The sequence below is a fragment of the Globicephala melas genome, chromosome 8 (genome assembly GCF_963455315.2).
Source record: "Globicephala melas chromosome 8, mGloMel1.2, whole genome shotgun sequence".
In the NCBI taxonomy this organism is placed as follows: domain Eukaryota; kingdom Metazoa; phylum Chordata; class Mammalia; order Artiodactyla; family Delphinidae; genus Globicephala; species Globicephala melas.
In genome coordinates, this window is record NC_083321.1 from 3,287,508 (window position 1) to 3,312,468 (window position 24,961).

Consider the following 24,961-nt stretch of genomic DNA (forward strand, 5'->3'; position numbering starts at 1 on the left):
TGCAACTCGCGTTGCAAGGACACCTCCGTGCTGAGCCCGGACGCCCTCTGCGCTGTCATCAGAACATGCACAGAAGCAGCGTGCTCGCTGGGGCCCTGCGCTGCCTCTCCTCTGGGGCCATCCCACACCCCTTCCCTCCCCAAACCTCCTCCCACTCCCCATCCCCACCTCCACGCTCAGCCCAGGGTCCTGCCTTCCGTTTGCCAGACACGACCTCAGAGTAACCACGGGGCAGCCTCTAGACGCAGGCTCCCCAGCCCCCTGCCCCTGGGGCCTGTGCCCACGCAATCCGTCTTCCGACCCTCCCCAGGGCCGGGCCACCCCCTTCAGCTGGGTCCAGGATCACCTGCCATCACTCCTCCTTCCCTGTGGCTAATCCACGTCCTAGGGGCTCATTCCCAACAGCCTCAGGATGTCCACTCCCTCCTCTCTCCTTAAAAGCACACAGCAGGAACCACAGAACTCTCCCTCCAGGGCTCCTTCCAGCAACCACTGCGTTTCCCTGAAAGCGCCCAAGGGCAGCCTCTACACCGCCCCTTCCCTCCTCCGTCTGTCTCCCACTCTCTGCAAGCAGGTGTGGCTCCAGGGGGCTCCGTGGAGCCCGCACGCCTAGGTCCCCTCCCCCACACCGCCCAGCAGAGCGCTGGAGCCTCTGACTCAGCAGCCCCACCCTCCCGGGCTACTCCTCACCCCCCGCCGCCCTTTCTCAGCCTCCCGACCTCTGAATCCGGGATGCCCCACGGCTCCATCCGTGGACCTCATCTCTCTCTCCACAGGCACCCACCGGGTGACCCTATCTGGCTCATGCCTTTAAATACCACCTGTATGCCCATGACCCCAAGTCTACCTCGAGTTGAGAGCTCTCCCGGGTCCTGGAACACCCAGCTGCCGACCTGTCCACCTGAACGGGACCGAGGCCCAGATCCCAGCCTCCCCCGACCCGGCTATCTCCCTCACAGCAGGAAACAGACCCCAGCCTTGAGCTGCTCCCGGACCGCGACCGCCCCCGCGCCCGTAGCCTACGTCCAGTGCACCGGCCCGTCTGGCTGGCACGACCATTACCTCCGAATGGCTACTTCCCCTCCCTTCCTCAGGTCTTTGCTCGAACGCCACCCTCCTGGAGACCCTCGCTGGCCACCCTGTTTAAAAATTATTATTCCCCTCCTTGTTTGGCAACTCGGGTACCCTTGGTTTCCTTTCCCTGCTTATTACCATCTGGCTGTGGTGACTGAAAAATACGTCCATGAATTCTTTAATCCTCCTCCCTTCAAGAGGCAGAGGGCAATTCCTCCCTGACCCCCGTGAGTGAGGGCAGGACTTCGCAGCTCACTCTAACGATCAGAACGCAGTGGAAGCAAAGGTGTGAAGCTTCCGGGACTGCGGCATGAAAGGGCTCTCCCCCGCTCTCTCTCGGAGGGAGTTCTGAGGAAAGCCAGCCCCATGAAGAGGTCCACACGGCAAGGACCGGGGCCCTCTCGCCAACAGCCAGGTGAGGGAGTCTGAAAGCGTGCCACCCAGCCCCGGGGGAGCCTTCCGGTGGCAGTGACCTCAGGAGGCCCTGAGCAGGGCCCAGCCCACTAAGATGCTCCCACGTGCACACGAACTGTGGACTATTAAATGTTCACTGTGAAGCCACTGAGCTTTGCAGTGATTGGCTATGCAGCAGTAGATAAAGAATACACACAGCATGTTTTATTTTACTTTCCATTCACTGCTGCCTCTCTCTTCTCACTAGGGAGTGCGTATTGGAGTGTGCGTGCGTGCAGGTATTTTGTCTGGTTTTTTTTTTTTTTTTTTTTTGCGGTATGCGGGCCTTTCACTGTTGTGGCCTCTCCCGTTGCAGAGCACAGGCTCTGGACCCGCAGGCTCAGCGGCCATGGCTCACGGGCCCAGCCACTCCGCAACATGTGGGATCTTCCCGGACCGGGGCACAAACCCATGTCCCCTGCATCGGCAGGCGGACTCTCAACCACTGCGCCACCAGGGAAGCCCATTTTGTCTGTTTTTAATTCTCTGCTGGAGCCCTAGGTCTGAGGATGCCTGGCCCAAACTAGCTGCTCACTGAATATGGGAGCTCAAAATACAGAGACATATATAAAAATATATGCCGTGAAATGCACAAAAATATGAAGGCAGTTGAACTTCCAAATGAGAATTCTCACTACAAGATGATGAATGTGTGTATTCATTCACTCTTAAGGACGACCTCAAACCTGTGCTAATCAGCACTGTGCTGTGCCTTACAGTAGGTCACATGTTACCAAAATTTGTTCTTAAAAAAAAAAAAAGCTTGCCTTAAAAGTAAACTCTTAGTCAGAAAAAGGAGAACGGGGGTAGGGGAAGAGAGGAAGCGACCCAGCAAGCTTTGTTTCAGGACAGTCTCCGAACCGCAGGGTGAGGAGGCCAGTATCTCACAGAGCGCTGGTCCCCGGGACAGGGGGCGGGGCTGGGCGGGGCGGGGCGGGGGCGGGGGGGGGGCTTGCCTTGGAAGGCTCGTCGCGCAGCGCTGCCAGCCGGCCTTTCTGCGGGCGTCGCAACACCGCGCTGCTGCTGAAGGAGTCCGAGGGCCCGTCTGCCACGGGGAACCTGAAATCTGGGACGCTGCCCAAGTGGGGTCGGCTGAAACACGGGGGAAGAAAAAGGTCATTATTAGGAGGAAAGTGACCTCACTTTGTTGGCCAAGCCGGAACCTGTCAACTTGGAAACTGAGTGATGTCACAGGAGAAGGTCGCCCAGGAGGGCACCGCTCGCCCGCTCCAACAGCACCCCGCCGCCTGCCCCACCACATCCGGGAAAGCCAGCGCGGACACGAGGACATGCCAGTGACAGGGACGGCACCCAGCTGTCTGCGGCGCCCAGGGGTCTGTGGTCCACCTGGGAACCCGCCCTCAGGTCAGGGCGCTGGGCCCGGCACCTGCCCTGCTTTTTCCTTGACATCCACACCTCCCCTCTGGCCTTCAGCTGTTCTCTCCTTTCCTGTTTGGGCCAAGATGCCCAGTGTGAAGCCCATCAATCATAAACATTCCTCTACCTGGAACACCGTCTACACCGCTCACAGCGCCTCAGACAAACCCGCAGCAGAAACCCCTCTGAACCACGGCTTAGAGCTTAGATGGACTGGTGTTTCCGAATCAAAAGCAGAGTCCTGGGTGTAATTACATTAACGATCAAGACGCTAGGCTGAAGAAGTCCCAGAACAGGTGGTTGGGGCCCTGAGCATGACGACAGAAACTGGGCGTGGGTGTCAGGAGACACCCCGGTCAGCGGAGGCGTGGCCCAGCCTTGACCATGGGCCCACCTGCACTGCGGGCCCAGCCCAGGAGCTGCTCGGCCCTTGTCTCTGGGAAGAAGGGTGGCGCCTTCATTCGCAGGAGCCCTGAAATCCGGGAAACAGACCCCACTCCCCTGAGGAGAGTAAAGCTCTCCTCACACCCTCTGCAGAGCGGGCCAGGACCACGTGCTAGCTCAGCCTCCTCTAGTTCACCCACTGCTCGACGTTTTTAAAAGAAATGTCTTCCCAACAAACACATGAAAGAATGCTCAACATCATTAATCATTAGAGAAATGCAAGTCAAAACTACAATGAGATATCATCTCACACCAGTCAGAATGGCCATCATCAAAAAATCTAGAAACAATAAATGCTGGAGAGGGTGTGGAGAAAAGGGAACCCTCTTGCACTGCTGGTGGGAATGTGAATTGGTACAGCCACTATGGAGCACAGTATGGAGGTTCCTTAAAAAACTACAAATAGAACTACCATACGACCCAGCAATCCCACTACTGGGCATATACCCTAAGAAAACCATAATTCAAAAAGAGTCATGTACCAAAATGTTCATTGCAGCTCTATTTACAATAGCCAGGAGATGGAAACAACCTAAGTGTCCATCATCGGATGAATGGATAAAGAAGATGTGGCATATATATACAATGGAACATTACTCAGCCATAAAAAGAAATGAAATTGAGCTATTTGTAATGAGGTGGATAGACCTAGAGTCTGTCATACAGAGTGAAGTCAGAAAGAGAAAGACAAATACCATATGCTAACACATATATATGGAATTTAAGGGAAAAAAATGTCATGAAGAACCTAGGGGTAAGACAGGAATAAAGACACAGACCTACTGGAGAACGGACTTGAGGATGTGGGGAGGGGGAAGGGTGAGCTGTGACAAAGCGAGAGAGCGGCATGGACATATATACACTACCAAACGTAAGGTAGATAGCTAGTGGGAAGCAGCCGCATAGCACAGGGAGATCAGCTCTGTGCTTTGTGACCACCTAGAGGGGTGGGATAGGGAGGGTGGGAGGGAGGGAGACGCAAGAGGGAAGAGATATGGGAACATATGTATATGTATAACTGATTCACTTTGTTATAAAGCAGAAACTAACACACCATTGTAAAGCAATTATACTCCAATAAAGATGTAAAAAAAAAAAAAAAAGAAATGTTTTCAAGTGTTGCATAGGATTTATCCCTTGTTTGCAGGAGATCAAAGTCTGGAATCTCCCTTGAACCGCAACCGTCTCCCCTTCCCCTCTGGCCTCATGCCTAAGGAAACTGCTCCTTCTTTCTCAGCATGACCTCTACCCAACTGCTTGGGGGCCACAGCACACTTCAAAATCGGGTGAAAGCTACGACACAAAATCCCGCACGTGCTTTTGGTAGCTGGCGGATCCTCTGAAGTCCACAAACGCCCCCGGGTTCTGTCGCCCCGCAGCAGTCATTTCCCAGTCTCCTTACGGAGCCCAGCCACCATCTTTGTCCCCCACTTGTCAACAGAGGCTGGCTTTCCTCCCAGAAGATCTCAGAGACAAGGTGACTGATTTCACTGTGAAGTCCTGCCAAACAAGCCGAGCCTGCCCTGCCCACGAGCCATCTTTTCAGTCCCCCCTCCGCACCCCGAGGCCCCCCTCCCCACCTGCTGTGATCCGTCTTTTCCCATTTCTACAGCTCCCAACCACCTCTCTGCTAAGCCACTTGACATTACACCTCGAGAACTGCCTCCTTGAAACGTCCCCTCCCACAGTACCCAGCCCCTCCAGCCCACTGTCTTCAGAGCACAGGTTTCGCCTACAGCCCCCACCGTGCCATCAGAGCACGGAGGCCCCCCTCCGCCATCAGAGCAGAGCCCCCCCGCCCCCCTGAGCCATCAGAGCACAGAGCCCCCCCCCACCCTCTGCGCCATCAGAGCACAGAGCCCCCCTCCTGCCCCCTGCGCCATCAGAGCACAGAGCCCCCTCCCGCCGCCCCCCTGCACCATCAGAGCACAGAGCCCCCCTCCTGCCCCCCTGCACCATCAGAGCACAGAGCCCCCCCACTCCACCCCCCTGCGCCATCAGAGCACAGAGTCCCCCTCCCGCCCCCCTGCGCCGTCAGAGCAGAGCCCCCCCGCCCCCCGCGCCATCAGAGCAGAGCCCCCCCGCCCCCCTGAGCCATCAGAGCACAGAGCCCCCCCCCACCCTCTGCACCATCAGAGCACAGAGCCCCCCTCCTGCCCCCTGCGCCATCAGAGCACAGAGCCCCCTCCCGCCGCCCCCCTGCACCATCAGAGCACAGAGCCCCCCTCCCGCCCCCCTGCACCATCAGAGCACAGAGCCCCCCCCACTCCACCCCCCTGCGCCATCAGAGCACAGAGTCCCCCTCCCGCCCCCCTGCGCCGTCAGAGCACAGAGCCCCCCCATTCCAGCCCCCTGCGCCATCAGAGCAGAGCCCCCCTCCCGCCCCCCTGCACCATCAGAGCACAGAGCCTCTCCCCCCGCCGCCCCCCTGCGCCGTCAGAGCACAGAGCCCCCTCCTGCCACCCCCCAGCGCCATCAGAGCACAGAGCCCCCCTCCCGCCCCCCTGCACCATCAGAGCACAGAGCCTCTCCCCCCACCGCCCCCCTGCGCCATCAGAGCACCGAGCCTCTCCCCCCACCAACCCCCTGCGCCGTCAGAGCACAGAGCCCCCTCCCGCCGCCCCCCTGCGCCATCAGAGCACAGAGCCCCCCCACTCCACCCCCCTGCGCCATCAGAGCACAGAGCCCCCCTCCCGCCCCCCTGCACCATCAGAGCACAGAGCCTCTCCCCCCACCGCCCCCCTGCGCCATCAGAGCACCGAGCCTCTCCCCCCACCACCCCCCTGCGCCGTCAGAGCACAGAGCCCCCTCCCGCCGCCCCCCTGCGCCATCAGAGCACGGAGCCCCCCTCCCGTCCCCCTGCGCCATCAGAGCAAGAGCTGCTTCCTCGTCCTTGACTTTCACTGTCACACATGGCTCTGGTGACCATGCCCAAGGCTTTTCCACTGAAAACCCCCGCAACTGTGCCAGCCCTTCGCTTCTGGCACCCGCGCCCCCTTCATCACTCAAACTCCCAAAAGAGTAACAGGCTGTGTCCACCTCCTCCTCCAGGTACCCGCACCGTCCTCACACGCACCTCATCTACCCCGGGAGCAGGGCTCTGCCTCCACCTCTGACCTCACCCTAGAGGACCTTAGCCAGCAAGTCCAGCGATGCCGCTGTCCCGATCTCCCTCCACCCCCCCACCCCCCACCGTCCGTAAGCTCACACACTCTCCTTGAAATTCTACCCCCCGGTGGTTCTGGAGACAGGGAAAGTTTCTGGCTCTGTCTCTATCTTCCTTGATTTCTCTTTTTTTCTAGGAGGTTCTGCAAGGACCCTAGACCCTGACGGTCCCCTACGTTTGCAAATGCTGCAATATCTGTATAGGCTCCGAACTGTCTCCTAAATCACGATTCAAGCAGGAGTCTCTTTCCTACAGATGGATGAATGTCACCAGTTAAGCTCTTCAATAACTTTTGCTAAAGTTTAACTCTCACTTGATGATCATTTTCCACAAAGAAAGCAAAGAAAAATTTAAATAGCTTAAAAAGAATTATCGCCCCTATAATGACAAGTAAGAAAAAAATCAGGATGCTGAGTCATTTGCTCAACCCACTCACAAGCCAGGTGGTTCCTCCCACGGCAGCCAACGCCAAGTCATGTCTCAATACATTTTAAAATGACTGCAAGTCACTAACCTGCGATTCTTAAGAAACATCAGTGTCACAGTCTGTCAGGTCCCTCAAATGAATACACCCAAATATTAACGAGCCACCACCCTCCTTCCAAACCGCCTCCTGTGGTTTTGAGTCTTGTCAGTAATGTGACTGCCACTCTCCTAGGTACCGAGTTCTAACCTTAGGAATGATATTCTACTCTTTCTTCCCTCTAGCCTGCCACTAAGCTACAGGCTCCTGGAGGCGCGACCACGAGCTATACCCACCCAGTCATACTGTCCACGCAGCCATGACACGCCCTTGTATACACACGACAGTGCTGAGCAGAGCTGTGACCTGGGGAACGTCCTACCTGTGGTGTAGGGGAGCCCCTCTCAGCCCCGTCTGGTCCAGTTCAGCTCTCAAGGCTTCCAGGGTTAGTACGAGCTGATCCTACAAAACAGCAAATGGCATAACACGTGTTGCTTCCAGGATATAAAATGACTTGCATCCAAATGCACTCAAATGCTGAACAAAACCGTAACAGGTTACATTAGCAGTTATACAATCTGAACATCTTAATTCTGAGGAAATGTCCTCCAAGAGTCCTACAGCGAACATAAACGCTCAGACCAGTATTAACTTTATAAGCTGTAGTGCACAAAAAGTTACATCTTGGTTGTAGAAAAGCTCTCAGAAGAGAAACGCCAAGCCATTAACAATAATGAATTCTGAGACAAGCTGTACTTGGGGCAGGGCTGGGGGACACACACGCAGGATTCACTCTCCATCGCACTCGCTCCTCTGCATTGCTTCTAGCTGTCTACACCAAGCACACATCCACTCATGTGCCAGCCCTACTCCCAACGCCACTTCCTCACAGGGCAAAGCGACAAGGCAGACTGCCAGAGTTTCTGAGTCAACGGACAGCCTTCCTGCTCTGCGCTGTGGGCCACAGCTGCCACTCACCTCATGTGGCTACTGAGCGCCTGGGACGGGCCACCCCAAAGCGCCAAGTGCTGTGACCAGAAACCACACCGCAGGTTTCAAAGACTCAGGTGGAGAGAAGAACGTAAAGCAGCTCATTCGTTTTTAGAGCAATTATACGATAAGATAACATTCTGATTACATAGGGTAGAATACAATACAATTAACTTCACCTGTTTCTTTCTACTGTTTTAAATGTGGCTACTAGGAAATGTTAGATTACACATGTGGCTCTTATTATCTTTCTGATGGACGGCACTGTTCCAGATGAAGGGCTCCTGCTTTGTTTCAGCTTTCAGATGAACCCAGAAAGGACTCAGAATTCTGAAGCACACACACCTGCTGGACTCTAAATCCATGTAAAACGCAAACGCCTTCAACACACAAATCCCGGAGCGCTATATATGTTATAGCAGTGGACTAGCCATAAAGAAAATGTAACTCAACTTCTGCTGAACAGCCGTAATAATTATAATAACAATGAACCCAGCTCAATTCAGCTCTTAACAGATTTCTAAACAATCTAGAGATCGAAGCACCTTATCGTGTTGCATTTCTTCTAATTGCTTTTTTGCATTTTCAACTTCTCGTAGGAGGGAATTCTGAAAAAGATATAAATAGCCTTTTAGTGTTAATTCTTAAAAATGTTCCACGTACTATAGGACGGCTGCAGTTCTGCCTGAAACAGTGAAGCACCGCGGGAAGGAATGGGCCACGTGAACATACTAATGGGCAGATCACACTCCCAGGGTGAACTGCGAGCCACGAGGCCAGATGACACCTTTTAATCATAACCTGCACATATAAAATTTCCTTCTTCACCGACTGATTTTCTAGATGTAAGGAGGTCAAGTTCATGGGGTAAGTTAAACTGGTTTATACCGGCTTTCAGCTTTTGCAGTTCAGTGGTCACTCGGGAAACCGGCACAAGTTTCACATGCAAAATTCAAATCTGAGACAAAAATAGTCCTACCTTAAGGCCGGCCCGCAGATCAGGGAGGAAGTGAGGTAACTGCCCTACGTGGTCTCTAGTGATGCATTTCATCGTGGGTTTTGTGTAAAATGAAACGTGCCACATAATTAGTGGCAACCACTGGTCTCCCCCAAACAAGCATCAGCCCAGGTGCCAATCTCAGGGAAGATTCTTGGGCCTCATCTCTAGGGCACTGGTGCAGTCGGGACAGGTTTTTTATCAAACCCGAACCAAAGTGTCGCCCATCAGAGCTTCTCTGACATAGATTCTCGGCTACTCCTTGACTCTGGTTGCAGCTACAGTAGTTCCATGATGAGCAGCAAGAGGCCAGGCTTAGACATTTTCCAAACCAAATGAAAGGAGAGAAGGCTGGAGTTGGAATATGAGAACGCTTGTGTTTAGATGGTTAAATCTTTTATATTACATCACACACAAGAGACAGAAATAAACCTCTAATGCAAGAGCAATGAAGGGGTGAGGGTGGACCTAGAAAATTCTGGCGCAGGGGCTGATAAACTCGGCCCGCCAGTGGCACACAACCACGTCCATTCCTTTACGGATTGCCTGTGGCTGCTTTCTTGCTACTTAACTGATCAGCATGAACTTCTTCTACTCAATTACTCACGACTGGTAAACGCCTAAGATATTTACTACGTGGCTGGCCCGCTATGGAAACAGTTCTCTAACTCTTGTTCTGGAGAGTAAGAATGACAGGCAATTTCCCACACGCACAGCCTGGGCGAGGACGTAGCCCCCGGCGCCCCTTTTGCAAAGGGGCCTTCGGGGACGGTGTGCGAGCGCACCTTGTCTTCCAGAGCTGCCATTCTCTCTTTAAGATGAAGCTGAAGCCGCTCGTTGGATTCTGAAAGCAGCTTGTCAACAGTGTCTGATAAACGTTTATTGTGTTCTTCGTTCATTTTTTCTCTCTGCCTTGCCTAAAATAGGAAAAACAAAAACTTACAAACTTCAAGAACAAGTATGGTCATTATTTTAAAAGCGCCAAGGAGCGATGACGTGACTGGCCTATGCCCTGGCTCCCCAGGCTGCCCCTCCCACTGCCATCTCCGGTGGACTCTGCACCGTCACCGGAACCGACTGGATCACCAGAGCTGACTGCAGGTGCAGAGAAAGGTCCCTCCCACTGCTTCTGTTCCACAAAGCACCCAGGGGGCCTCATTAGTGTCACCAACCATTAACTGTCTGATGGACTCAAGGAGCAGATTTACACGCAGAAAACAAGCACATTTTAAAGGGGATCCGCTTACACACACACTGGAGGGGGAACTTCCCAGCATGTAAACAGAAGCTTGAATCTGGATTAAGGGGGTAAAATGAATTCAACTTATAAAGCAAAAGGTAAAAAATTTCATTTTGGGAAAAAAAACAGTGGAGACAGACTTTCACATGTTTTTCTTTATACTCTTAACATCACCTGAATTCTTTGTAATGATAATTTATACTAAAAAACTAGAAATAATTACCGCAAGTAATTTTTAAATGTAATAAAATTGGTAAGTCTGTGTTCTATAAAACTAGCATCAACTTCATGGTTTCAAAAGCTTATTTTCACCCCACACCCTGAATGAACACAGAAGGAAAGTGGAGGGGACAGAAAGAGCTGACAGGCAGCACACATCAGGGCAGGTCCCCTCGGCGGGTCTCCCTGTTCTCCTAGGTTGTTGGAAGCACTAAATACAAAGCGCTCAGAATCACGCCCAAAACACAGCGACCACCACCATCTAGAAGAGGCCCAGCTCACCGTACGATAAGGCTGTCAGCATCCAAATTAAAAAAAAAAAAAATGTATTTATTTATTTTTAGCTGGGTTGGGTCTGTTGCCGCGCGCGGGCTTTCTCTAGTCGCGGTGAGCGGGGGCTACTCTCGGTTGCGGTGCGCGGGCTTCTCACTGCAGTGGCTCCTCTTGTTGCGGAGCGCGGGCTTCAGTAGTTGTGGCACGTGGGCTCAGTAGTTGTGGCTCGCGGGCTCTAGAGCGCAGGCTCAGTAGTTGTAGCGCAAGGGCTTAGCTGCTCTGCGGCATGTGGGATCTTCCCGGACCAGGGCTCGAACCCACGTCCCCTGCACTAGCAGGTGGGTTCTTAACCACTGTGCCACCAGGGAAGTCCCTCAAATATTTTTAAAGCAAAACCACTTAAAAGTTTGCTTTGAATTGCCTTAGTCATAAACTGCATCCCTATTGCAACGAGTTCTGGAAGTAATGAAGTGCACCCCTCAAGCGGTCAGAGTCCAATTCTCCGCCTAAGAGGGGAGGGCGCATGCCTGTGTCGGGGGCAGGGGCGCCTGGCATGCAGATCTCTTGATGGGAGGCAGACGCTTTCCTTCCTGGAAGCTCACATTTGATGCTCTGCAGTCCAGGCCCAGGAACGCCGCTTTCTGGTGGTGACAATACTGATGTCGCACGCCTGGACCTGGGGCCACCACTCGCTCTATTTCCTGGAGGTTCCATCTCGCCGTGTGACCAGATCTTCCAGGAAAGCTCCCTCAGGACTCAGCTGATGTGAGCCTCCACCACCACGCTTTCCCGAGGCTCCTTTTTACCCCATCTCCGAGCACAGGAGTTTTCCTCCTGCTCAGGAACGGCCATCCCTACGTCTACCTTTGTGTCTGGAACAATACTTTGGGGTTCAGGACAGCGATCAGGCCCGTGACCGGAATCTGGGACTCCAGTGCCACACCCCAGGCAAGCAGACCCAACGCCTAGGACGCTGTGCCTTAAGTGGCATGGGCACCCCGGGCTGGCACCTCAGGCTTGTTTGAGGGAGGCCCGTAAGGTCCCACCTGTACCTGGAGCAGCTCCCGCAATAGGCTGGTCAGAGCGGCAGGCGGCCTCCTCCCCCCTACACACCGCCTGCGGGCAAGCACGTGGTGGGTGCGCCAATCAGCAGACAGCGCGCAGATGAGGCCGCACACTGAGCGCACACGGCGGTGGGGGGGGGGAAGCAGCCCCAGGCACCGGCCCGGCGCTCGGCCTCTCTGCCCGGACACGTACCCGCTGCAGCTCCTGGTGCTTCTCCTCCAACTGGGCCTCCATCTGGCGCAGCCTCTCCTCGATGTTGCCGTGTCTCTCCTCGGCCTGCCAGCAAAGGATGGTGTCAGTTCAGCTCACAGTTGCCCTTTCCTGACAACACGCGGGGTACGACTGCAGCAGCAACAAGCAGGACGTGCTGTGCGTGGACTACGCACCCCGTGCTCAGTGGAAGGCACGCGCTGACGCCTGCTCGCACGTCCTGCGTGGCCCCATGCGTGACCCCGGGAGGCAATTCACCCTCTCGGGCAGGTGACTGAGGCGTGACGGGCGCTGGCGATCGACTTGTGAGAGAAGCTGTGCTCCCCCACCCCAGGTCCCACACCCGGGGGCTGTGTTTCGCCCCAGCCTCAGACTGCTCTGGGTGAGTCAGCACGGGAAGCAGGAAGCGGCAAGCACAGTCAAGAGCGATGTACACGTTCTACCTTCCTAATCTGGGAGGTAAGTTCGAACAGTTTAGCTTCCTTAGTGGCCGAGTTTCCAGCAGACAAAAGGTCAGACTACAAGGCCAACCAGGGACAGGAGAGATGACAGGGGAGAAGAGAAACCGAGACTTTAAATGCAGATCATGAAGGAAAAGGAGCGCTTCTGTTACAGCTGTTAGCAATGAACTTGCTCTAAGGAAGGTCTGCGAGCACCTGACGCCAGCTGCCCACCCCGGGTCTGTCCGGCCCCCTCAGCAGCTCACTAAGCTCCAGGCAGGCAACACAGAACTCCTGACGGATGCACCAGGGCCTCTGGGCCTGGCCAGCGCCTACTGGCAGTGCAGGACCATATGCCTGAAAGACTGGGCCGGTGGCCGGTTGTGCGCTTCCTCCCCGCCGTGTGGACGAGCCGCCCCCAGCGCCGCTGCGTCGCCGGGACACCCCCTCTCACCTGCCGGCTCTCCAGGGACGGTGAGGCTGTGAGGGCAGGGACCGGGCCTGGCACATGCCCCACCGTGATGTGTTGAACCAGTGAATGAATAAAGACTCAAAAACTTGTTTACTACGAAGTTACTTTGGCGGTCTTCGACAGAGAATGGGATCTTCCTACTTCTGAGAAAAACTACCCTGCTCTTCCCCAAAGCTTCTGCCCTAACCTTGGAGCTGCTGACTTGAGTAGCTCCAAGCAGCGGTGACTCTGAGCTGAAGCACCCTGGGGACACACAGAACACATCTGACAAAACTGGAGGGAAAAGAATGTGGGGATGACACGAAAGCAGGGATAATGTCTGACATTCAAACTTGCTCCAGTCTCAGACAGTACAGCACTGAAAACAAGTCTGAGCTGCTTGGTGGATTTAGGGGCGCTGACAAGACCACAACGATAAGGCACGTGAACAAATCACCCTCAACACCCAACTCCGGCGTCTGCCCCACAAGGAGACCCAGGGCAGCACCTTGGAGAGCGCGGCCACCCGCTGGGCCAGCTCCGCCTCCACCTCGGGGAGGGTCTCCGCTCTCCGCAGGGTCTGCTGCAGCTTCTGCTCCGCCAGCTCCAGGCGCTCTTGCAACTGGCGGTTTTTATCCTCAGTCTACAAAATGAGAGCAAAGCGTCAACACGGGCGAATGGTTCAGCCATTTCCGTTTTCAATCGTCTAATAAGTCCGTTCCGAGGGGGGCACAGCTGTTTTGCCAGCTGCCTCACAGTGAAGTTTTTCTTTCTGTGAAGAGCGCGCACCCACTTTCTTGGGCTTGACTTCAACGTGCAAAACACCTCTTGCCAAAAGTATCTGCTCTTCCTAAATACCTCCAAAGAAGTCTTAAAACACACACACACACACACACAAGTTCCTATACATGAAAGCAAACCCGTTTTCGGTAGGAGCTTATTTATTCTTATTGACAAGTTAAGGAAAGAAGGGTTCAGTACTAACCCTTCTTAAAACATCATCAGAATCATCATTTGAAGGGAACCTTACTGACAACAGGCTGCCACGGGCATGTAAGCCAAAATACAGCGTTCATCTCCTTTGAAATCCAGACCTGCTAAGAGTGGGCCTAAGGGAATACTGGTCAAGTTTTAGCTTTGTAAACGTAGGGTCATTCTTTTAGAAAATCCTCTTACTCTGAAAAATTTTCAATGTAGAAAATTTAGACAGATTTTTCTTTCTTTAGAAAAGGGAACATGTTAAATCATCTGTAAGCTCAGCTCCTGAGCGGCTAACGCTTGTTTCTGTGCAGCTCTCTTGTTTTCTGTGTGCACATATCTCTACGCACATATACAAACAACAGGTTATGCTTCAAAACCCTCAGAAAATAACAGCGCATGGTGCGTAGTATTTTCTGATCTGCCTGTTAAAGTCATTATTTTGAACATTTTAATGCTCTTAATTAGCATCCACACCGTAAGTTTTAATGGCTTTCTAGTATTTTATTTTTATTCTGCGGCCAATGATACACTTCATAACACACCAGACAAACTCACTTTGTTTTCCAGAAGCCAGGTTTGGTTTCCCTAGTTAACTCTTGGTTATCTGAGACCACACGGAAACAGGAGCAAGTGAGGCGAACCGAACCACAGGAGGCACAGACCTTACTACTCAGACTGCGTCTCTCAATCTGCCATTTACCACACTGACCCCAGTTACCAACAGGCAGCCAGCTGCCTTGAAGTTCTTTGCCACTCTCTGCTCTTTTGGTAAAAATGCTAACAGGCAACAAGAGTCAGGAGTGCAGCTCCACAAAATGGCTGAACCAAATCCTAAAAAATGAAAACCTGTAAATTGCAGTCACCCACAATTTTTTTTAAAATTTATTTTATTCTAGTACAGTTGATCTACGATGTACACCACACTTCTGAACATAATACTCTAAGATCATAAAAACTTTACCCTGGGACTTGATTTCCAGCATGGAAGTCACAGGAAAAGGTCTTCCCCGTTCATTAGTAAGTAATTAATAAAACCCAGACAAAATTCGATAAAAACCACTACCTGTCGATGCATAGACTCCTTATTTGCAATTTCATTTTCCAGTTTATCGTTGAGGTCGTGCACAGAGGTGGCTTCACGCTGTGCTGCGAGGTAGCGTTTCTCGAGAGTAGTGACTCTCTCTTCCATGTCTTCCTTCTGGGCCATGGCCTATGTCGGGCATTTCAGAGGGAGAGAAGGGAAGTAACCAATACGTAACAGACGGGTGTACTCAGAGAGAGAACAAACTGGGCTCAATCCTAAGTTTCAAATCAAATATAAAATTACTGTCCTCAAAATTAAATTGACAGACATGCCAGTTTTCTCCGATGTGAATGAAAACGCACCTACCTCAAAGATCATAAATATTCCCCAAGTAATTCGCACTCATCTGTCTTTTTATCTATTTTTTAAATATTTATTTATTTTGACTGCACTGGGTTTAAGTTGCGAAACGCAGGATCTTTGTTGCAGCATGTGAATTCTTAGTTGTGGCGTGCGGGAACTACTTCCCCGACCAGGGATCGAACCCTGGACCCCTGCGTTGGGAGCACGGAGTCTTACCCACTGGCCCACCAGGGAAATCCCAGCACTCATCTGTCTTAATGCTATGTCTGGCCACTCAGTTTACCAAGTTTATCCTTTTCTACATAATATTACCAAAAAAAAGAGAAAAAGTATAATAAAATATCCTGTTATTGCAGGAATTCCAGGAGGGGGAAGGTATCTGCCATGAAGACAGGACCTCTGTTTGCCTCACGATACAGGTGGAGATACAACAGTGAGATATGTGTCTCATTTTCTTGGGTAAAAGTTGGATGAAATCTCATCCAATTACCACAGAATTAAAGTAATAATATTAACAAATGGAAACAGAACTCAAAGTTTAATACAACTGGGGACTTCCCTGGTGGCCTGGTGGTTAGGAATATGCCTGCCAGTGCAGGGGACGTGGGTTTGATCCCTGGTCCGGGAAGATCCCACGTGCCGTGGAGCAACTAAACCCATGCGCCACAACTACCGAGGCTGCGCTCTAGAGCCTGCGAGCCACAACTACTGAGCCCGTGCTCCACAACTACGGAGCCTGCGCTCTAGAGCCTGTGAGCCACAGTGCCACAACTACTGAGCCCGCGCTCCGCAACTATGGAGCCTGCGCTCTAGAGCCTGCGAACCACAACTACTGAGCCCGTGCGCCACAACTACTGAAGCCCGCGCGCCTAGAGCCGTGCTCCGCAACAAGAGAAGCCACTGCAATGAGAAGCCCACGCATCGCAACAGGAGTAGCCCCCGCTTGCCGCAACTAGAGAAAGCTCGCGTGCAGCAACGAAGACCCAACGCAGCCAAAAATAAATAAAATTGAAAACAAACAAAAGAAGTTTCATACAACTGGAAGCAGCCTTCTAAAGCCTAATTCTTCTAAAGCAAAATTATATTACACAGTATCAAACGCTGAAACTAGGACCTGAACTTTCTGCTACTGCAATTCCCGTCCCCAGCTAAAAATCCGCTTCAGGTCCCTCCCTGTTCACTAAGTAGCCAATATTAGCAAAGTCTTAATATTAAAAGTGGCAAGTCTTAAAATTTTCGTTTTCAAAATTCTCTGCATATTGAACTCTGCCCCCTCACCTCCTCCTGTTGCCAAAGAATAATGTAGACAGGTTATACAGATACATGCAAAGATCTGTTTTGAATTCTTACATAAAATTACTCACACCAAGCTACTAAACAGAATGTACACCTGTTCTACATACACGTGAAAGGGGTTCTCTCTGCGGTGGTCTCACAAGGTGTGGGGGAGGGGGTAGGAGCTGTCTGTTTGCAAAGGAGAGGTTACGCTAACAGGAGGAGGTGCCAGGGAAGGCACCCAGCGCTCATCTGTTTTTAGTGACAGCGGGCGAGCTCCTCATAAGTCACGCCACAGAAACGCCTGCCAGAGATGCACACGTTTCTACGTATCCTTACAGCATGAGCCTGGCGACCCGAGTGTGAACAAGTGCCACTCTGTCTGACCACCACCATCAATATCGTACATTCCCCTCAAGGCGCGGAACATCGGAAAACTAGAAACACAGCCGACAGTGCCGCCCTGGCAGAGCCCACAGCCCATGCTCGCGTCTCTCCGAGAGAACTACCGCCGCAGAGGCCACCACGCTCGCTCGAAGTGTATCAAAAGGAAATCTGAGCATGATCAGGAATACATTCGACAGCCTAGGACTTATAGGAACGAGGAGTCCACACCCAGGGCAGTACAGCCACAGCAGCACAGCAGGAAGGGCCGGCTTCGTGTCCGTGCCGCTGCCAACGGACCAGCTGGACCAGGCCTCCCCTACCTTTAAAGACCTTGACACAGAAACGGGGAAGCCGCCAGTCAAAGTCTCAGGGCTCTGTTCTGTTTTGCTCTTACTCATACAGTCACCCCAAGGTTGAAGTAACCGGGAGAAAAAGTGACAATCAAACCAAAACAGTCCACACGTTCAACCCCATGACAACACTGACATGGCGACTGTCACTCACTTCACGGACATCCCGTTGCAACTTTGTGTTCACTTCCTCAGATTTGATGAGGTCTTTCCTGGCCGTGTCCAGATCTTCCTCCAGCTCTGTCACGTGACTAGACAGGGCGGCCAGGCGCTCCTTCATCTGGCTCTGCTCCCTTGACTGCTTGTCTATGACTTCCTGGAGCTCAATCACTTTAGCCAGGTCTTCCTCGTGGCTTAGAGAACCATCAGAAGATCTCTAATGGGGGGAAAGAACCCTTAAACAGCCTTGTTTGCTGAGGGAGGAAATAAAGCACTTCTGGGAAGTCGGTAAGGTCAAAGCTGCCTTCTGCACGCTGTGGGTTCACACAACTTTCACGGCCGCTCGGGCCGAAGTGGTGCGTTGGCGACAGGTTCCCAACACGCGTGCACAGACTGGACGGGTGGGACGAGAACCACACAGAGGGGACCAGGGACTTGCCTTTCCGTTCGCGCTCGGCGTGTTCTCTTGCTCGTGGTTTATGTCAAGCACCCCGTCCGTTAGTGTCTTTTTCTGGTTATTCTGTTCTTTAAGAATCATTAGCTAAAAGCAAACAATTGAATGAGAGTAAAGAAATAAGTAAAGACAGCAAAACTCCATTTGGAAAAACACAACTGAAAAGAAAACACATGGTGATGTTATCCATCCTGAATATAAGCAGGTCATTAAAGTCAGAATTTACAGCTTCTACTGGAGACATGGGTACTTAAGAGATTCTGCAACTCCGAAATAAAAGTCTAGTTTACTAATCATTAAAATGACCCAGATGGGCTGGTCCTCAATCAGAAAGGTAAGTAACATCTGATATCGACTACTACCGTCTTCGTACTGTTTTAAAAGGAAGGGATTGAGAATTAGGAGCGCCCAGCTGGGCTGTGGCGAGCCACCCCGCTCACCTCTTTGTGCGCGGCGCCTAATTCTTCTTCTAACAAAGTACACCTTTCAAGTGCTACTCGTAAGCGCTCTCTCACCTGAAAACAAAAGGGATTCAGTTAGAGTGTGTGTAGATGTGTTAATTCAATTCTTATCGCATAGCTATCCTAGTAGACTATTAGTGTAATATAACATAATAGAATACCTTTAATGTCTTTCGTCGATCTTAACGTCGAGAAAACCGGCTTGCTAACAGCTTTAAAATTTCACCCTAAATAAATTCTATTACCCAATTCCTAATAGCCACTTGATACACAGGATATAATAAATCTTGAGACATTTATGCCAACTAATACTTTTTAACCATGTAGAACTCTGGCTTCTTATAGAAAAACCGTGTTTACAAGAATTCAAGAAGCTCAAAAGTCAACTAAAGTTGCACAAACACCTGCGTTGTCCGCCAAATGACGCAGCACGTGTACAAACCCGGAACTGCCGTGTGGCGGCGGTACCTTCTCATCCAGGGCTTTGTGGTGCTCGAATAACGACTTCAGTGCTTTAAGCACTTCCACCTCGCTGGACACGCCTGCCGGGGACTGCGCCTGCCGCTTCACCACCGTCATCCTGAGGGACCGCTCGTGCCGCGAGACCAGGCACTCCAGATGTTCCAGCAGCAGCTGCAGGGCAAGGCCAAGGTGAGCACGGTTTACAGAGCGCTTTCAATCTCATATTTGAATCTGGGGCAATAACTCCTTTCAATCTCACACTAAAGCCAAAACCGTGTGAAGACAGGTCTGAATCCCTCTGGTTCTGTCTAAAGTCAGAGAGAACTTCCCTGGCGGTCCAGGGGTTAGGACTGTGTGCTTCCACTGCAGAGAGCGTGGGTTCGATCCCTGTTCAGGGAACTAACACCCGCCCCCGCTTGCCGTGCGGCGTGGCCAAAAAATAATAAATAAATAAAGTTAGAGAAATTCCCCCTCGAATGTATTAAAATTGCATTAACTCTCATCATAAATTTCAAGCAAGGTATGAGAACCCTGAACTGATCAACCCCAGTCCACTCAGTGGGAAAATGTCGAAAATGTGTTTAAAAACAGACAGAGTGGATCATCTTTTGAGTTTAAAGACAGCAACACGGAGCGCAGTCGTGACCCCGAGGCAAATGTTAACACAGAGAATCCCCTACTAACCCTGGTGTTGTTCCTTTCCGCTTTCAGCTCAGCGATTTCTTCTTCTCTTTCGAGGAGCTGTTCCCTGCATACATTTAGTTCTTTAGTAAGTGCTGCAAACTCCTAGAAAACAGTTAAATAAGTAAATAGATATAAATATAAATACAAAAGAGAGCGAGAGAGTGTCTCTAAAGACCAATTCCCGTCGAGCCTCTGCAGGCTTCACACAAAGACAACTCCCGCCCTGGGATAAGCGGGGCCTCTCTGACCCTCCAGAGAACGAGGGGTCCACCGAGCAGCCCAAGACCACACAGAACACCACAACTCCGACCAACCTTCACCCCTCCACCCCCGAGCCTGGCACGCACACGGCGGGGGAGGGGATCCAAGCCTGCCTTCTCAAGACCCAGGGGAGTCCGAGATACTTTCCTGAACGTAAATCCTAATGCCAAAGTGGATAAAGATTTCTTTAAATGACTCACAGGCGTGTGACCTAGAACCACTGGGGAGAGTAAAGGAAAAAGGTCTAGAAGGCAACAGGCTTTGGAGTGTCCCCCGGGAAAAGGCTAGTGGCGCCCCAAGGCCAGTCTGTTGGCCTGACCCCACCGAAGTCAGCCAGACAGTCAATAAACTGGTTAAAATGGTACATTTACGTTGTATATATTTCACCACAATTTACACAGGTGCGCGCGCGCACGTATACGCGGTGCTGTTTGGAGACAAGGCTGCTCCAGAGAGCATCAATCAGCTACAGAACGTGAACAACTCTTCACTTCAGTACTTCAGCGCAGACCTGCAAACACGAAGACATCCCAGGAACGCTGGACAGAAATAATCCAATGTGTCTTCAAACCTGACCAAGATTCTGAAGATACATCTTCAGAGACCTGGCCGGCAGCATCGGCACTGGGCTTTGTGGCTGGGAAGCAGGAAGGCCGGGGCAGCCACGTGGACAACGTCTCCTCTCCCTGTCCTGGCAGCAAGCTCTTTCCCTTCCTGAGTTTCTGAGATTTCTTTCAGATGTGCCCATGTTAATTACACTGACGAGCTGATTCCTCTGGTAAATAACTAGCTGACTGTCAGATCATCTAATGTCTAACATCAGGGAGAGGTTTCCATCCAATTACTAAGATCCTGTAGGAGAAACACTCTTCCCGCTACAGGTGAGAGAAAGCCTGACTCAGACTAGCCTAGGCTGAGAGGCAGTTACTACTCGTGAGGGTCAAAGGCAGGGCTGGCTCTAAGGTCGTCTGAACTCAGGGCCCTGGATTTTTCTTTGATCACACTGTCCCCCTCTGCACTGCAGTCTGAGTCAGTTTCATGAAGAAAATGCCTGTCACTAAATGTCTTGGATTATGTCCAGCCCAAAGTTCATCGTCCTGACATGTTTCTCACTGACTGGATTTCCAGCTGTTTCTTGGCCAGGCCCTCCTGCTCTCGTTTCATTTTTGTCTCTTCTTGTCCTATGATTTCTAGTTGCTCTTCATGGATGTTAGCTCAGGCCTGAAGCATCTGAAGCACACTTCTCTGACGGTTTTGCCAGGCCTCATCCGCGAATCTCACATGGAGTCAAGGCACGGCTGCATAAGGAGCGGGCTCTGGGAGGGTCTCTCAGCGTGAGATCTTCGTGTTGTGGGATCTGGGTTCCAGCTCCCCTCGAGCAGGAGGTGATGTTGTTGGTGCCGACCTCCCCCCCACCCAGCCTGGGTCCTGTGGTTGCCCCTCTGAGCCTCCCAAGGCCTCAGGCCAGAACTACGTTTCCATGGTGACCGAGGGCCCCTGCTGCCCGCTTCCATTACAGACAGTGCAGATCCTCTTAGAGAACCAACCACCAGAGCCATGCCTTCCAGGTATTGCTTTCTACCCTCCCCGGGCTTCAGAAAGTGAGTCTGAATCTAGTTCTAATTCGCCTCAACGCTTTGGATCCTATCACCGTAACCCACGGGAGCCACGTCTCCTGTGCCACCACCGGCTCAGGGCCTGGAGCACCGCTGGCCGGGGCATCAAGCCAGCTCAAGCTCCCCACACTGGGTACCCCGCTTCTATCCTTAAGGGTATTTTCTTCTTTTGGGGGCCTGGCCATATTTTCTGGTTTATGTTTCTCTGTTTAAATTTATCTTTCCACTGCTGGGTCTGGAGAAGACACATGTCAAAGCATGAGTTTATGCTGCCATCCTAACTGGAAGTCACAATGCATCCGAGAAACGGCTGAACGCCAGGAGGTGAGCCTGGCCGCTCCCCGGGCGCTACGACAGCACAGACAGGCAAGCGAGCAACGACCCCCGTGCTCTGCATGAGAGTCACCCAGGCCACCGTGGGAGCAGAGCGGAAGCCATCTCTGATGGGAGGTTTGCTGCCGGGATGGCCCCTGCACTGAATGGCAAGCAGGACCCAGCTGTCCAGCTGGCAAGAGCCTCGTCACGAAAGTACAGTGCTGAAGTTGGAGAAGGGCATCCGCAGGCAGGAGTAAGGTGAGGCTGGAGGTGGGCAGAGGCTAGACTAAGGTCCCGCGGACCCCGTAAGGAGTCTGTGCTTCATCCTGAAGGCTCTGGGAGCTGTCTTATTTACAGACTTTGGGGGCCCTGAACAGGGAAGGGGCCAAACTGTTCAAAGTTCCAGGCAGTGCCTGACACAAAGGATGTGCTGCTCAAAATGGGTTTGCTGGGTAAACAAAAGTCCCTGGGAGCAGGGCCGAAGCTGGGCTGGAGGAGGTTAAGAGTGAGAAGCCAGCTGAGGCCACAGCAAGAACCCTGGGGAGAAGTGAGGGTCTGACCCGAGACCAAGACTAGAGAGACGCAGAACATAGAAGAATTCTCAGGGCTAAATGCAAGGATCCCATGTGCCCCTGCTGTGGCCATCATCAGCCTTCAAAGGGTCCTCTGGATGCTGTGCTCAGAAGAGCCTGTAAGAGGGTGAGGCCAGATGTGGGGAGGCAGCCTGGCATCGGGAAAGTGCAGGAGAGGCCAGGCGAGTGAGCACACCGCGGGGGGTGGGGGGGCAGGGCGCGCTGGAGAGTAGAGCCAGCAGGATTTGCCGACAGATCCAACAAATCTGAGAGAAATAAGGGTCCAGGACGATTCCAAGGATTCTGGCAGGAGCGAGGGAAGGATGGAGGCTCCATTCTCTGAGAAGGGAATGTCTACGGGAAGAGCAGGCTTTGAAGGGAGGTCTAAAAGTCCAGTTTCGGACAAGCTTAATTGGAGAGGTTCTAAGGCATTCAAGTGGAGCTGCACCTCCCGGTCTGGACTTCTCGGGGATGCTGGCCGAGGTGGGAGAGTGATCTCATGGCACTGAGCGTGGGCGATAAAAGATGAGGCTTGAGCCCTGTGAGAAGCCAACGCTGGACGGCTTGGAAACGAGAGGCGTCAGCAAGGGCGGCCGCGGGGGGCCAGGAGGGAAGAGGAACACCTCGGAGTCCAGTGCTCCAGAAGCAATGGTCACCAGGGTCAACAGCTGCTGGGAGTCATCTGACTGGCCCCTGGTGGGCGGGTCTGCTGAAATGGAGGCCAGCGGTGACCATGACCATAGCACGTCGGGAGCCCTGGCAGGGCCGAGAGCCTGGGTGGACAGACGGCAACAGAGGATGGGAGGAGGACGGCAGTGGGCACACTCTCATTCTTTTGAGGGACTTTGAGTTAAGAGGAGAAGAGAAATAGGGCAGTGGTTAAAGGAGACACAGGGTCAAGAGAGCCCTGCTGCAGGAGGGGACAGGGGCTCGCACGCTGACGGTCAGAGTCCAGGGGAGAGGTGGGAGCCAATGGCCACTACCCGAGCAGCCAAGAGCAGGTCAGTCAGCTGGGTCCGTGCAGAGGGTGCCTTTCCCGGGGGCGCCCAGTTCACCCACAGTCAAGAGAAAGGCACTCAAATACGTAGGCACAGATCCAGACACACAGGGAGATGTGCGGTGGGAATTTCTGGAAGTCCTCTTCTAATTTCTTCCAATCTCCCTGAGAAAACAGATGCCTTTGCACTGAGTGGAAGGGTGCACGCGGTGCACTGGGGAGGGGAGGAGGGGCGGGCACCAAGTAGCCACTGAGCAGAGAGGGGGTCGGACACCAGTGCCACGACCGCGGGCATTCGGGTCCACTGCAGGCTGCCAGCGACACCCACGGACAGGGAACGGACTTAACGGGAGCGGGTTTCCGAGTATGGTGAGGTAGGCTGTGCGGTTGTGTGTGTGTGTGTGTGTGTGTGTGTGCTGAGGTAGGGTGTGTGTGTGTGTGCTGAGGTAGGGGATGTGTGTGCTGAGGTAGGGTGTGTGTGTGTGTGTGTTCAGGTAGGGTGTGTGTGTGCTGAGGTAGGGGGTGTGTGTGTGTGTTCAGGTAGGGTGTGTGTGTGTGTGTGTGTGCTGAGGTAGGGTGTGTGTGTGTGTGTGCTGAGGCAGGGTGTGTGTGTGTGTGCTGAGATAGGGTGTGTGTGTGTGTGTGTGTTGAGGTAGGGTGTGTGTGTGTGTGTTGAGGTAGGGTGTGTGTGTGTGTGTGTGTGTTGAGGTAGGGTGTGTGTGTGTGTGTTCAGGTAGGGTGTGTGTGTGTGTGCTGAGATAGGGTGTGTGTGTGTGTGTGTGCTGAGGTGGGTGTGTGTGTGTTCAGGTAGGGTGTGTGTGTGTGTGTGTGTGTTGAGGTAGGGTGTGTGTGTGTGTGTGTGTGTTGAGGTAGGGTGTGTGTGTGTGTGTTCAGGTAGGGTGTGTGTGTGTGTGCTGAGATAGGGTGTGTGTGTGTGTGTGTGCTGAGGTGGGTGTGTGTGTGTTCAGGTAGGGTGTGTGTGTGTGTGTGTGTGTTGAGGTAGGGGGTGTGTGTGTGTGCTGAGATAGGGTGTGTGTGTGTGTGTTGAGGTAGGGTGTGTGTGTGTGTGTTCAGGTAGGGTGTGTGTGTGTGTGCTGAGATAGGGTGTGTGTGTGTGTTGAGGTAGGGTGTGTGTGTGTGTGTGCTGAGGTGGGGGTGTGTGTGTGTGTGTTCAGGTAGGGTGTGTGTGTGTGTGCTGAGGTAGGGTGTGTGTGTGTGTGTGTGTGTGCTGAGGTAGGGTGTGTGTGTGTGTGTGTGTGTGTGTGTGTGTGATGATGATGGACCACGGAATTTCCGTGGGTAAAGAAGACAAGGGAGACATGGGAAGGGCAAAGGACCACAACAAGGTGGTAGGGTCGCAGCCTGTAGGCCCCAGGAGGGTTGAATTTCGGGGTTTTATTTTCCAAAGTCCTACCATCTATCATGAATACATTTCACTGCCTTTAAGTGAAATATGGAGTCAAAGCATAACAAGTGCACACTGCAAGTTTGTGGGCTGGCGGGGGCGGGAGGAGCTTGAAGACGCCTGTACACGCCGGCTACGCGCAACTAGCGATTCACACATTCACCCCCCTTGGAGCTAGAAGGGACCGCCATCTAGCCCCACTTCCACACGCAAGCCTTTTTCCATAGTCACTTTTCCTTTAACTCTTTCATCACCAGAAGCAAGCCTATGTCTTTTACATACAACGTTTCCTCAAGTTTTTCCTAATAGCTCCAAACTGTCTTCATTCACCTA

At 52.6% G+C, this 24,961-nt stretch overlaps 1 protein-coding gene across 9 annotated transcripts in view; it reads right to left on the minus strand.

Moving 5' to 3' along the window:
* The window catches only part of PPFIA1 (PTPRF interacting protein alpha 1), a 90,378-nt gene that overhangs the window by 34,310 nt on the left and 31,107 nt on the right, over positions 1–24,961 (minus strand). For all 9 annotated transcript variants that reach the window (XM_030833222.2, XM_060302802.1, XM_060302806.1 and 6 more), the window contains exons 3-14: positions 19,463–19,564; positions 18,785–18,949; positions 18,296–18,370; positions 17,841–17,942; positions 17,397–17,618; positions 14,907–15,053; positions 13,371–13,505; positions 11,954–12,037; positions 9,750–9,881; positions 8,513–8,575; positions 7,360–7,439; positions 2,484–2,619 (exon numbers count right to left, since the gene is read on the minus strand). In XM_030833222.2, the coding sequence (XP_030689082.1) occupies positions 2,484–2,619; positions 7,360–7,439; positions 8,513–8,575; positions 9,750–9,881; positions 11,954–12,037; positions 13,371–13,505; positions 14,907–15,053; positions 17,397–17,618; positions 17,841–17,942; positions 18,296–18,370; positions 18,785–18,949; positions 19,463–19,564 (1,443 nt within the window). The remainder of the gene's footprint in view (positions 1–2,483; positions 2,620–7,359; positions 7,440–8,512; positions 8,576–9,749; positions 9,882–11,953; positions 12,038–13,370; positions 13,506–14,906; positions 15,054–17,396; positions 17,619–17,840; positions 17,943–18,295; positions 18,371–18,784; positions 18,950–19,462; positions 19,565–24,961) is intronic.